The following is a 15,058-nucleotide window of genomic DNA, read 5'->3' as shown; positions in this document are numbered from 1 at the left end:
AGCCACACCTCCTTATGAAATCTACATTTCCCACCACAGAACAGCGCAGCGACATCCAAGTGATGACCGCACATGAAGCCACAAACTGAGCGCATTTTGCGCAGCGTTAATTCAAGTTAATATTTTATTATTTGAGAGGTTTTGCTTTTGGGCCATCCGCATTACAGAAACCAAGCAGTCTGACATAATGTACTTACTGTGGTGTGGATGTAGGTTAATGGCCGATGGCAAGAATTTTCCGGAGTGGAGAGGCGGCGGATGACTCGCGCCCAAGTGACCGGTCGAGGGAGGGATCCTCCCGGCTGCTGCTGCTGCTCCGAGTCGGTGAGACTCCATTGCGAGCCCCGCCAACAACGGAGGTGGTACGTGGACGGATCGGGGAGGTCCAAAATCTCTGCCATCCATTATCCACAATGGGGAAAGTTATGAAAAGAAATAGTCCGTTCGGATAGGCCCCCTATTCCGAGAAAAGCCAATTCTGGCTATAATAATGTCTTTAGTTTTCCAGGCGATTCGGGCTCCTTTTCAGCCATCCTGCTGACCTATAAAATGCAACAAGAAAACATCCGCTTGGTACATAATCTAAGGACACATTAAACAAACTGTTGAGAAGTGGTAGTTTTAGGATTTCTCCTCTTTCCAGCGAACAGGCGGTGCATATGTGCAATGACGCAGTTTGGAAAACCACTTCAAAAACTAACCGTAGAATAAGCTGGTCGACAAAAAGACCATATGAGTTGCTCCTGGTGTATCTGATCTGCACGCCTAAATGCAGCTTTAACTTATATCTACAATATTAAGATCTAATGTTTGAGCGGACTAGCAGCGCTACTCCACCCCCACTGCACCGCACACCGAGCAGGCAGGCAGCATGCAGCCGCTCCGGGGCTCCACTTCCCGGGGACACACAGGCAGGAGAGGGGCCGTGCAGCTGCTCTGTCCCGGCCGTGAAAAACACCCGAAGATCATGCGGTGGAATCGCTTACGGTCAAATTTTAACAGCCTATTCTACCTTTTCCGATTACACAGCTGTTTCCTAAACCGTAAACCAGCAATGTAGGCTATGGGCCGAGTCGCCCTGTAAACCAATACACCATAAATACTGGAGGCGCATCAAATATAAATTTCAAACGGGTTAAAAATAAATAAGGTTGCAAAAGCCTGCATCATTAATCAGCGGGGTTAGCGGTGTTTTGTTGCCCACAGATGCGAATTTAGTCCGGGCTACTCCGCGTTTGGACATGATGGGTGCTGCCCGTGGAAAGAAATCAAACCCGTACAAGACTTCAGTCCGATGTTTAAAAACTAAAACCTCATTTAATTCCCACCTTGTCGAAGGTCTGCCTGCTGGACCTTAGTTTGAACTAGTATTATGATATAATACTGTAATTGACATGATGAATCCGCGTATTTTTCAGGTTAATCAGCATCGACCCGAGCAATGCGTCTTGAATGTGTTAAAAGGTCGATTTTAATCGTTTTGCTAAACACGTGATAAAGCACAATATTCGCGGACATCTGTATGTGTGATATTAAAAAACACAAAAACTGAATAAAAGTTACTTTAAGGAGAACAACAACAAGCAAATGCGACTTTATCCGAAAGCAACAAGGGGATGCACATTTGCTACATTGTGTGTAACCTTTTATTTTTACATACCGAGCTAAAATAACACTATACCTAACACTGTAAATAAGATGAATTACGTAAAAAAAGGCGAAAGTCGAGTTAACCTTCAAAGGCTGCAAGCAAACACATCACAGCAACGACTCGTGATATCCAGGCGGGCGGGATCTGAAGAATGGCTCGTTCACAAATCACAATAAACCTTTTTTGCCTTGAGGTAAACACAAAGGACAGTAATTTAGCCTCTAAACCTTGTGAAATACACCAGGGAGGTAAGAACAAGACTGTATCCGTGTCCGTGGAGGTCCATGCGGAGCGGCAGCGGAGGAGCACGGCATTTCAGCCACGTTTCAAACTTTTTACGGTTCCATTAACGACACAAAACTTTCTCGGCGGAAACGTATCGAAAGTGGGATTTTCACACAGACAAGAGCCAACTAAAAATCCAAAATGTCGTATGCAAAAAAAACCTACGCGCCCTTTTCACTCACATTTACAAGCCTAAATTGTGTTTTAAAACACCGAGACACTTTAGCTGGCAAGAAGAAAAAACAAACAAGGGGGAAAAACATGCCGAGCGCTTACTTGAATGTGGAAAAGCTGCGGGGAAGGAGCTAAAAAAAATGCAAACGTATCTCAAAATCCTTCCAGGTCGCTGGGAGAACTGGAGTAGTCCATTACAGGCTCGTCCGAAGGTAAACTGGGGGATAACTGGGGGGAGAGAGAGCCCCTGACGCGTCCGTAAACTCCTCAGCAATGAAACACAGCATTGTTTTTGCAAGCCCCGCCCATCCCCCTCGCTGCCACCCAACCCCAGACCAGCCCTGTACGTCTCACACAGCGGCCGTCTGATTGGCTGCACCGACTGTCAATCAAAGCTCCGAGTGTATAAAAAATAAAAACCACCCTGGCCGCTCGCCAACACCATAAAACCAATTATGGAGCAAAGAGGTTGAGCCGTTTCAAGGTCCCCTCTTCCTTCAAGACTGAGTGATCAAAACAAGCAGTGGGTTGCTTTTTTTTAGTGGCAGTGGGGGCCAGTTTTAAGGCGACCCCCCCCTCCCCACCCATTTACACGCTAATTATAATAGACGCTCAAAGATTGGGAAGCGGAAAGTATGGGGGCGTTATACCCTTAAAAATACCGCACTCGTTTTTAATGTAGTGTGGGCCGCAGTTTACTTCCCCTCACTAGGAAGCAGTGCATAATTACTCAATAAATAACTTTTCCATTACACCCCTGCTCTCCTCCGAAGAGAGACATGAGTCTGAATACAAACATCAAAAACCTGAGATAACAATCTCACATTTTCTAAAGGCCCCTCAATTAATTCTAATTGAATTATTCAATTTCATTCCGCAGACCGCAATTTGGGCGTTGTTTTCCCACTGGCAAACCCAAGACAACCCATAACAGGCTAGTCATTATGGATACAGCCTACAGTATGGTAAGGGAAAATAGAAAAGTAAAGGTATTACAAGCCAATAACATTTAGCACAAACATTAGGGCATGTTCCTGCATGCCCAAGACAGCCATGATAGCTGAACAGAAGTCTGTACAGTCCTAATAACAGTCCTTAATTTATTTCACTTAAGTTCAGCTTTCATGGCATAGGAAAACGTTACATTTACATCACCAGACCAATTGTGAAATAATTAAAAGAGAAAAAAAAACACAATAAGAAAAGATAAACTATAGATGACATTATATGTCAGTCATTTGTATTTTTTTTTTTCATGCATAATAACTTATTTCAGTGTTCTCGTGTAAACACAAGCTTTTAAGTGGTGCTTTGGCATGATTCTTTGTTGAGAAACCATATCTTATTAAATCAACTAATCGATAAATGAACATTATGGTACATTGTTATTCGACTAATAATTGCTTTAGTCAAGTAGGCCTAGTCTTAGCACCACTAAGTTTGTTAAGAAAGCATAGTAGGGTACTTCATGCCATATCTTTATTCCATCAATTGCTTGTTATGTATTCATTAATGTTAACAGTGCTCCCAGGTTATTAGCCATCACTCAGCACTGCAGGCTAGTGGGTCTGCAGGCTGATCTCACAGGTCAAAGACATCCAGGATCTTCATTATGTCAGCCAGGAACAAGACTTAACGTTATTGTCGCCTTCATGGCCGCTGTATTTGTTGTTCCCCTCACCACTTCTCAGCCAGGAATAATTCAGTATGCAAATGAACATAACAGGCTGTGGTTGAAGCAACGCTGAATGTGTCCTTGTGTATAATCTGCGAGTCTTAGCGGGGACACACACAGATTTGCATTAGAAGAGGAGAAAAAGTGGCGTCCTCATTTAGTGCTATTATGCCAAAATTCAGAAAGGGGGTGGTCGACCTTTGGTGTGAACTACTGCTCGAAGAACAGGACCTCTCAGCCCCTCCTTCTGTCTTACACTCGTTTTTTATTTATTTATCATAAATAAGTTGCCTTTGAGGTAAACCGCTCCGCGTTACATAGTTGCAAAAATGTTGATTAAAAAAATCTGAGGCGGTTTCAAGCTCCCCATGTCACCCTCCCCTTCCCTCCACCAGCCCCTCCTCCTCCTCCTCCTCCTCACGGTGAGGCGGTTTCCAGGCGCCCCCTCCCTCCCTCCGGTAGAGAGGGGAAGCTACAGCAGACAGCACAGCGTCCAGGGAGCGGAGAGAGGACAGTGGAGCGGCTGCTGCAGACGTCTGCTACCGGCAGCAGCGGACACACGCTCCGGTGTGTGGTTGTCAGGTGTACCGGTGATGTCGCGGCGCCCTCGGTGTGTTTTTTTCTTGCACCAGCTACAACCTAAAGCACCGAGCTGCGCTAGAGAGAAGAGGCCGCTCCTCTCCGCTCCGCCACAGGCCGAGCTGTCTGCTGCAGCCCGTCACCCTGACGGGACCCGGGGAGGGAATTACCAGGCGGAGATCAGAGCGACGTCCCGTCCCGGGCCGTCCGAGGGGACCAAGCCAGCCTTTGTTCTCCGACTCGCTCCGACTGGGAATTCAGACAATGCCTTTAGATTAGAGCCCTATTGTTGCTGTCTCTTCAGCCCCTCGCACAGGAGGCAGGTTTCATTTTCTCCTTGTTGTTTTTCTTGTCAAATGCCGCGGCGTCCGTGGGGGGTTATCTCCGCTTCCAGGTGGGTTTCTGGCTGCTGTCCGGGCCGCGGTGCTGTTTATTCCCTTTTTATTAAACACTTAAACATGAATTCTTTGACATTACGAGTCGCGCGACACATTTCCTGTCCACAAATGCGACATTTTACTTTTTTTTTTCATTCAGCAGTAACTTCAATTTAATTAACTACAGGCTGCTATCATTTATGGCAACCCTAAATGATTATAGCCTGACATGGTGCTGGAATGAATACATCCATCAGCAGCCAAAATAATCCAATAAAGACTTATTATAATTCATTATTGCACTCTCCAGCAGCTAATAGCTAGGCTAGATAGAAACATGTGTAGTTTATCTCACCTTACTCATTTGATTGTAATAACAGATATGTTTATTTCTAGGCTTTTTCCCTCATGATGCGTTACTGCAGGAGCAGATGGGACCATTTGGTAGATTATGTCTTTTTATAGCCTATACACCAACTGGGTTCTTTGAGGATGGTCCAACTTGTCCTCTATGTGGGGCTGCAGTGGAAAAGTACTGAAAACCATGATTTATAGCCTGAAACGCTGCTGAGTCAATATAACACCACGGCCAATTTTTCATTCCACCAACATTGTTTTTTTATTCCACCGACCACAGATTACACAATGAGGACATTTGTTATCCCTGGCTCTTGTTTTTAAGCTTATTGTGTTTTTCTTTCTTCCCCCTTGTTGTTTTTCCTCTTATCTTTGTCTCAACACCATTATCTCACATCAACCTCCACCAAACATGCCTGTCCAAATATCATTGTTGCAGGTTTTGGGTTGATTCTGTCCTATCAGCTGAAGGATCAGGTAAATGATTTGATTTGGCGGACAGGCTATCTGATTTTTCTCCAGGCGTGTGGCTGCATTAAACCCACAGGGGACGAAGCACAGAGACAGCATTGATTAATTCAGCTGGGGGTTCAGTCCTCTCTGGAAAAGAAATACATAAATAAATAAACACAGAAAGATGCCCCCCCCCCCTCCACCAAACCGTCCCTGCATAAGCACCCACCCTTCAGCTCCACCACTGGGAGCGATAATAAAGCCTGAATTTATGATCCCGTCTAAATTAAACATATTTTACACATTATTCCTTAAATGGACAAGCAGGAATAAATAACAACAACCCCCTCACACACCAGTGCACACACACACTGACAGAGCAGAGCGCCTGCATGCTCAAAGTGCTAAATCATTCATCATTCCTTGTCTCACGCTCTACACAACTACTGTATTGTTATTGAAGCGACTGCTGCTGCACTGCAGCAACACACATCCACTACATGACTGTGGAGCAGGCTAATTGCAGTGTTATTGGATGGAATGAAACAAACATACAGAGACAAACACACACATCCACGCAATAAACATGCCACTGAGTCTGAGACATCACCACACACACCAACCCCCCACTTGAAGCTCACACATTACACACATAACTCTCATGGGGTACCTGCCAATCATCAGACAGTGGCTTGAAGGGTTTTATGGTGGATCACCGGAGGGGGGGAGGGAGGACCAACAGCCGGCCACATGCACACCGCCCTAACAGTCACCCGAGTGAACGTGTAGTAGTCCGATGATGTCAATGCACAAAGAAAATCTACACACTGTCTGTTTATTACCACAAATATTAGAGTTTTTTTCTCAGTTCATTTTTTATTAGGGTGATGGTGGATTTAGTTTCACTGGTAGTTTCAGTGATTAGCTGTATTTTTAGATGATTGGATGATGCATTGTACAAATATGCTTATAAATGTACTAATGCATGTATGTATTTGGTTATATATGCAGAGGCAGATTATGAGACAATGGGCCCCATGGGCACAGACACGCAAAAGGCCCCAGCACCTCTCCTACACAGGAGCAAGACAGACTTGGTGGTTTTAACTTGTTTTTGTTTTTTTTGCATATCTTTGTAGTTGTTAAACATCTTTTTGTGACTTTGGTTTTCTTTGTGATATTTTTTTGTGTTTCTTTCGTCATTTTGTGTCTCTTTCTTGTCATTTTTGTGTCTTTTGCAGACATTTTGTGTCTTTTTTTTGTCCATTAGCCATTTGATGTCTCTGTTCAGTGCCTCTTTGTGTTCTGTGTTGTGTTTTTGTGTCTAGTTGTCAATTTATGTCTTCGTTTTGTATCCCCTCGCGGTAACTTGTGGCTTTTTGGTCATTTTGTGTCTCTTGACAAGACTTGTAGTCTTTTTAAAATTATTTTTTGTCTTTTCTGTTATTTTGTGTGTCTGTAGTTGTTTTGTGTCTTTTTTGTGTCCATTAGCCATTTTATGTCTCAATTTAGTGCCTCTTTGTGTTCATTTGCATAATTTTGGTTGTTTTGTGTCTAGGTGTAGTCAATTTATGTCTTTATTATTTATCCCATTGCAATAATTTGTGTGATTTTTGGTTATTTTGTGTCTCTTTGCCATCATTTTTGGGACTTTTTGTGTCTTGTTTTAGTAATTTTTTCTCTTTTTTTTGTATTTTTTGTGCATTTTTTCTTTATTTTGCCTCTTTTTCTGGTTGTTTTGTGTCTCTTTTGACTCATTTTGTGTGTTTGTTTGTCATTTTGTGTGCTTGTTGGTCATTTTGCATTTCTGTCCGTCATTACATGTCTCTCTCTTAACATTTTGCAGGTGAAGGCCAGAGAGGTCCCTGTAGCCATTTTCAATAATCCATCCATGCATTCATAGAGGTTTAATAATTTAGCAGGACAGAGCCATCACACATGAAGCACTACAATGAGAACAAATGAAATAAATTTATTCTACCATGTCTCACCGAGTTAAGACCTGTTGTTAGAATTCACAACATCTACTGTATTATGTGTGAGTGGATGTGTGCTGTCCCTATCAAACAAATCGTTAAGACACAACCAAAGGGCTGCAGTTTGAATCCTATTTGAATCAAATCAAAATAAACTGGAAATGGTACCAGAGCAAGGACACGCATGGAAGTCAAAGCAGAGTGATTCCCATCTGCCACTGCTTCAAACAGGCTGGGGGATGGAGAGTGGTGTGGGGGGGGGGGGGGGGGGGGGGGTTGTCTGCTGTGCATGTAGGGTGCTTGAGCAAGCCTGCAGTGCACCGGGTGTGTATTTTTGGTGCCTGGGCTGTTCCTGTGCCTGAGTCGTGCGGTTAGAGCTCTGAGAAATCGTGGGGTTTTTCTTAAGAAAAACCACCCATCCTTCACCACAACCGTAAGGAAACATTGATGCAACAGACGCATCTCCTGCTGAGTAAAAGTACAGTGGTGATGTGATAGGGCCGCTGAAACCTCAGGAAGAAAATAGAAAATGGGGTCATCCACATCTCCTTTCAACCTTAACACTGCCTTTCTTTCTCTTTTTTTTGGTTGTTTTGTGTCTCTGTAGACCATTTATGTCTTATTTTGCCTTTCTTTGTAGTCATTTGTGTATTTCTGGTCATTTTGTGTTTCTTTGTTGTAATTTTGTGTCTTTTTTTGGTCATTTTTTGGGTCCTCGTAGTTATTTTGTGTCTTTTTTTTCTTTATTTTGTCTTTCTTTAAGGTAATTTTGTGTCATTCTGAGACATTTTGTGAGTGTTTGTAATCATTTATCAAGTCTGTTTTGTGTCCCTTTGTAATAATTGTGTCTTTTTTGGTCATTTTTTAAGTTCTCGTAGTTATTTTGCATCCTTTTAGTGTTTATTTTGTCTTTTTTTAAGGTAATTTTGTGTATCTTTATACTAATTTGTCTCTTATTTTGTTTTGTGTCTCATTATTTCTCTTTTTATATCTATATGAAAATCATATCTACAAATCATACATTCCTACTCCGGATTGTGGAAAGCGGGAAAATGTGCCGTCCTGGTTACAGAATATATTTGATTTGACTGAGATATGAAGAAACAACAAATTAAAAATGAGCCAACTGGCCAGTTAGTATATCCTGCTGTCAGTCAGCAGCTCACTGACAGAAACAACACTTTAAATCTGCTGTCAGTCAATCAAACTGAATAATATTGGGTGCAGAGGGGCAGCATTACCTTCAGTGAACATGTCACCCTCGGTGGAATGCAAATCCCTCCGAGGCGTACAAAAAACAGCAGCTACTGTATTTGAATATGATCAATTATTCTCTGCTGGCCTCCTTCTGTCAGCAGTAGTAGCCTTCTTGTTGCCTTTCACCCAGTTTATGTGCCAAACAGGCTCATGTAGCGCAGCGGCCCCATCTGTTGGAGAAACATGAGTACTGCATGAAGGGGTGGGACCCGTGACCCGGCCAATAGAGCTGCTGTAAAGCTGCACAGCTGTAGTAAATGGAGGAACACAGCAAGCCTCATTTTCTGACAAATTGGTCCCCCTCTGCGCCGTCTCTGGAGCGCCTCATTCACACACACCTGCGCTTCTTGCACCTGCGTAGGCAACACACACGCACGATAACCCTGACAAGCAGAGGAAAATGAAGTATGGTTGCACACACACACACACACACACACACACGCCAAGCCCTGCTTCCCTGCCAGTGAGTGTTTTGCTGGCGTGGCAATAAAAGGATATCAGAGGGAAGCAGTCTCAGCAGAATCACAGGCGGGGGGGCTGCAGTGAGATGGAATAAATCTCCAATAGCAAACACACTTGATCTTCAATGTGTATGAGCATGCAGCAGGCAGTCTGTGTGCACTCTGACTTAATGCATGCATATATGAATTCATATGGATGCAAACACTTCCATATGCATGTGCACAGGCCTCCCTGTCCCCCTCAAACAGCCCTCCAGGCTCATCATATATCATCAGGTGCCTGGGTGCAGCCCAGAATACTGTATGAAAGTGGGACAGCCTGACTAATGGATGCAGCATGACTTTGGCGAGTGCTGGATTGCTGGTGTCACACACAGAAACAGGATATATGATGCATAGAACATGAGGGTGGGGCCGCTCCATCCGCCATCCATCTTATCCTCTTTCGCTCTCTGTAATATGCAAATGTTGAGATCGGGTTTTTAGATGTGGATGTGTCAGCAGTGGATCTTTTCCCATCATTCTGGGAAAGCTGGGTTGAAATATATACAAGCTCAGTTACTTTAATGGCTCTATCTTTCATACATCCTTTATTTACTGGCTCTTACACTTCCTTATTCCCATATTCACTGATATTACTTTTTATATTTATACATTTATCGAGCATTAACAGCGTGAAACATGCATTCACACAGTTGAAAGTCAGAAGCACAATGCTTACAGTGTATAACAACATGCAGCTTGGCCCAATAGTTCATCTGACCTCCAAAACTCCCTTAAACCACCAAAACTCTTCATACATGATTCATATTAAGCTTGTTCGACCAGAACACTGAAACAATTCTCACTCAGAAAGCATACACTGTCACCAGTGGTGGAAAAAGTATTCAGATCCTTCAGTAAAATAACTAATACCACACTGCAGGATTACTCCAAGTCAAAGTCCTGCATCAAAATGTTTATCAAAAGGAAAATTACTTGTGATGCAGAATGTCCCCCACACAAATTTTTATACATATTCCAAATAAATTATTGCATTATTATTACTGATGCAATTATGTAAGCAGTGCTTTAATTTTTATCAAGGTAGGGCTCACTTCAACTACTTAATATACTGTTTTGAGGTTTAATAATAATTAAAAAAAATGTCTAATCACTTTAAATTGATGTTTGTCGTGTTAATTCTTGACCTGAAAAATGAAAAAAAAAGCTGTCAGCTAAATGTAGTGGAGTAAAAAGTACAATATCGGTCTCTAAAATGTAATGGAGTAGAAATATAAAGTAACATAAAAATGGAAATATTCAGGTAAAGTACAAGTAATTCAACAGTGCTTGAATGAATGTACTTAGTTACATACCACATTTTCAGTTTGTTGACTGGCCTAGGGTAAACTGTATGTAACAAGAATAATTCAACAGAAATGCAACAATTTGCTTCAATTTTTGCTTCCTGTATGTTTACATGTAGTCATTTGCTTATGAAAAATACAATGTTCAAACAAAAATAATACTGCAATAAAAATGAGGATTTAGAAACTAATGAAGCCCCCTGAAATGAAACATCACATCTGTGTGGCTTTTAGTTGAATGATTATTATTTTATTTTATTTTATCGTAAATTCTGCTGAGATATTTCATAAAAGGGCGGTTAGGAAGAGGGTTCTGGGTTCACACCTGGTTAGATAAGGTTTATTGGTGACCTTACATTGCCTGTAAGTGTAAATATGAGTAGCAGTCTGTCTCTATGTGTCTGTCCTGTGATAGTCTGGCAATGTCCAGCGTGTACCCGCCTTTTGTCCAATGTCAGCTGGGATTGCTTTTATTAATGGGCATTATCGGTCTGTTTAAACTAAAAAGTTAAATATAAAGTGTTTCTCAGGTGGTGGAGTCTGAATGTATGGAATGAGAAAAGAGTTCATGAGTGTTTTAAAATGTGGTCACTTAATGAATTTTTTTTTTTTTTTTTAAACAGTGACTTCAGTTTTGACCTATGCATGTTAGCAGCTAAGTATTCAGATCCCTTACTGAAGTAAAAGTACTAATAGCAAACAAGTTAAAGTCCTACATTCAAAATTTAAGTTAAAGTACAAAAGTATCAACTTAAAGGAAGTTAAAGGATTAACTTAAAGGATCAGAAGTAAAAGTGCTCATTATGCAGAAAGGACCCACTCAGATTGTTTCATATAATCATATATCGTATAATAATATAATATATTATTGTTATATTTGTATTGAAGCATTTATGTAAGCATCAATTAAGTATTGAGTATTATGTAAGCGTTAATTCTATCAAGATAGGGTTCATTTTAACAACTAAATACACTGCTATGATGTTTAATTAAAAAAACAACAACATCTTATCACTTTAAATGTATTATTTCCATGTGAAAAGCAACTAAAGCTGTCAGCCAAATGTAGTGGAGTAAAAAGTACAATATTTACCTTAAAATGTAGTGGAGTAGAAGTATAAATTTAGATAACATTCAAATACGCAAGTAAAGTCCAACTAACTCAACATTTTACTTAAGTACAGTACTTGAGTAAATGTACTTAGTTAAATTCCACCACTGGTTAAATCTAATTAAACATTTTCATTACATCAGCCAGCAAGAAAAGCATGGCTTCAGATCTGGCTCTGTACATACACTTTAATATGAGTTCAAGTTTTGGGATGCAGAGAAAACTACAGCAACATACAACACAGTGGGTCTATTGGAGGTAAATACAAATGGAGCTTCACTGCCACCTGCTGTCTAAACTGTGCAACTGCTGTAAAGTCACAATCAGGTTCTATTCCAGGAGTCAGAGCAGCATCCAGGAATAATATTTACTATACACAACATTACTATGTTCTCTTTATTGTGGAGATGGAGATATGAGCCAAATAAAAATAATCAGGTGAAGCTGTTAAAGCCTGATTGCAATTGTAAAAATGTGCCCTCTGTAGTGTCCAATGTCACTAACTATTCAAAGTAGAGCTGCAACAATTATTCGATTAATCGAATATAATCATTCAAAATCATTCAATCAATTATTGAATTAATCGTAAACTATTTTCATAATCCAATATTTGGTTTGAGCAGTTTTTTAAAGACAATAAGTCCAAATTCTCTGATTTCAGCTACTTCAATGTGAATATTTCTGGTTTCTTTGTTCCTTTATGACAATAAACTGAGTATCTCTTTGGTTTGTGGACAGAACAAGAGATTTGAGGACGTCATCTTGTGGTTTGGGAAACACTGATTGGTATTTTTCAACATTTTATTGACCAAACAACTAATCGATTAATTGTTTAAAGTGGTGAATCTGGGAGAAAAAAGTTGCTTTTTCCCCACTTTTTTCTCGTAAATCTGCGACTTTTTTCGCACAGATTTGCCACTTTAAATCTCTTAAATCTGCGACTTTTTTTCTTGTAGATTTGCCACTTTAATCTAATAAATTTGCAACTTTTTTCTTGAAATATTACCTGAAGTTACCAAATATAGTTCTTTGCCTGATAAAGGGTTAAATAATCAACAGATTAATCAATTATGAAGATAATCGTTAGTTGCAGCCCTAATTCAAAGTACAGATCTAAGGTACCATGAGGAAAATGGAATGCTGCTCACATATGCATCAAAAATAATAATACAATAATATATTCGGAATATATAAAACATTCTGCATAACAAGTACTTTAACAAGTACATTTGATGTTTTAAGTACATTTTTATACTGATACTTTGTATTTTTAGTAAATAAGTCCATTTTGAATGCAGAACTTTTACTTGTAGTGGAGTAATTCTGCAGTGTGGTATTAGTACTTTTACTTTAGTAAGGGATCTTAATACTATTTTCACCACTGCTTTGCTTTAGTATTTTCTTTTCATACCACTTTATACTTCTACCTGCTATATTTGAGTGAAATATCTTACTTTTGACTTATTTACTTATAAAGATGTTTTTCCACACAAATAAAATTAAGAGTTTGTGAAATATGTTTTGTTATAAATTCAACTGGCCGAGAGTTTAACAAGTACAGCTTAGGCTAAGAATGAATCAATTAGTTGATTAACAGAGAATTAATGTGGATGACTTTCTTCATTAAAAAGGTGTTATCTTAAATTCAAGACTTCATGGTTTTCAGTTTCTCAAATGAGAGGATTTGCTGCTTTTCCTTTTCCTTTTTATAATTCATTCATTTGAATGTATTCACTGGGATCACTTTGATGGCATTTCCCAGTTTTCACAAATCAAATAATTAAATAAATATGAAAGAAAATAATCAGAGATTCATCTATAATGAAAATTTTCATTAATGGCAGTCTGATCAAAAACAGTTGAAAATAATAAAAAAATTGGGTTTTGCAGTGACTAGAACAGTAACACCTGCTTTTATATTAATGCACAATTAATGTTATATAATAGTGTAACAGCCATATCATTTTTTCTGCATTAAGGACTTTTACTTTTAAGTACATTTTCCTAATTATACTTATATATATATATATATATATATATATATATTTTTTTTTTTTACTTTAGTAACATTTGAATGCAAGACCTTTACTTTTAATGAGATGTTCATAAAATTAATATTTTTTTATTTGTTGTACAAGTAACTGACAGAAGCTCTATGTAGAGGTACTAATTATTGAGCCTTTTCTTGGCCCATTAGTAAACTTTTGCACACATATGTGACAACAAATATCCTGCATTTTATTTCATTTCATCCAGGATTGATTTGAGACTACAGCTGGCATGAGTGCAACAGACAGCAGGTGCTGGCAGGTGGATTTACTATCACTAACCGCAGGATGTTTGTGGTTGTTCCAGGTTTTTGCAATCGCACCTTCAAGTAATGACTTGCTGCGTGCCCTTTCAGCTGAACTCCCACAGGCAAGCTGCAGACGTTATGTCATTATGTGTGTTTCTGGTAAAAATCCAACATCCCGTCAGTGCTGGTATTCTAACAACTCGTGGGAAACCCTGAACAGGTGAGACAAAGAGCGCCGCAGGGCTCAACAGCTGTCTCGCCTACTGCATGTTAGGTTTGTGGATTCAACCCAAAATACTGCCTGGAGTGGTGTCTACACGGGGTTACATCACTAATTTATGCTCTTAATATATTTGGATTGAGACATTTTTGCCTTTCCTTTGAATTTTACCTGTTCTTTTAAAAAGGAAAAGGACATTTAAAGTTGATTTCAAGACTTGGGGGGACTGGGGTCAGCATTTAATGTTCACTACATGGTGGAATTAGGTAGAGCATTTGATTTCTGACTGTTGGGGAACACTTAGCATTTTGGCATATTTAATTTTGTGTACATTGTATGTTGATAGTTTCTTGAAAAGCCAAGTGTTGAGCTTGTTAAGCACTTTTAAAATCATTTTTAAATCAAGGTAAATTTGACCACCACTGGCCTGTTGGGAGCTCAGATCCCAAGACAAGTTTGCATCTAAAATAAAATTAAGTTTCTGATGGATTCAAAGTAATCTGAGAAAGTTTCAGTAACACTTTGGGTTACCTCAAGACTTAGATAAGAGGCCTACATACAAAACTAAAAACCATAAGTTCTAGTGCAAATGAGGCCTGCATTCAATGCTATCAACTTTTAATTTACTAGTCAAGTCAAAAGGAGCTAGATCTTCAACTGTTGTATTACAAATTCCAGTTTGGAAGTACTACATGCTTAGTGTAGTGTTTAAGGTTATCTGAAGAGCACCCATTTACCTACATGTAGGACCAAGAAGTTTTTTGCGCTAAACTAAAAAGTTAAAGTCACATTCACCTTCAAATACAAACTCATTTAATAGAAGACAAGAGTCAGACG

At 39.7% G+C, this 15,058-nt stretch overlaps 1 protein-coding gene across 1 annotated transcript in view; it reads right to left on the bottom strand.

Annotated features, from left to right (window-relative positions):
- Positions 1 to 2,389, bottom strand: part of tnrc18 (trinucleotide repeat containing 18) — a 62,630-nt gene extending 60,241 nt beyond the window's left edge. The window contains exons 1-2 of the mRNA XM_059347267.1: positions 2,213 to 2,389; positions 198 to 542 (exon numbers count right to left, since the gene is read on the bottom strand). Of these exons, the coding sequence (XP_059203250.1) occupies positions 198 to 405 (208 nt within the window). The 5' untranslated portion in view covers positions 406 to 542; positions 2,213 to 2,389. The remainder of the gene's footprint in view (positions 1 to 197; positions 543 to 2,212) is intronic.
- Positions 2,390 to 15,058: the final 12,669 nt, after the last annotated feature.

This window comes from Centropristis striata, chromosome 13, assembly GCF_030273125.1.
Source record: "Centropristis striata isolate RG_2023a ecotype Rhode Island chromosome 13, C.striata_1.0, whole genome shotgun sequence".
Lineage (NCBI taxonomy): Eukaryota > Metazoa > Chordata > Actinopteri > Perciformes > Serranidae > Centropristis > Centropristis striata.
Note: the sequence above shows the minus strand (reverse complement) of the source record. Positions and strands in the feature narration are given on the sequence as shown.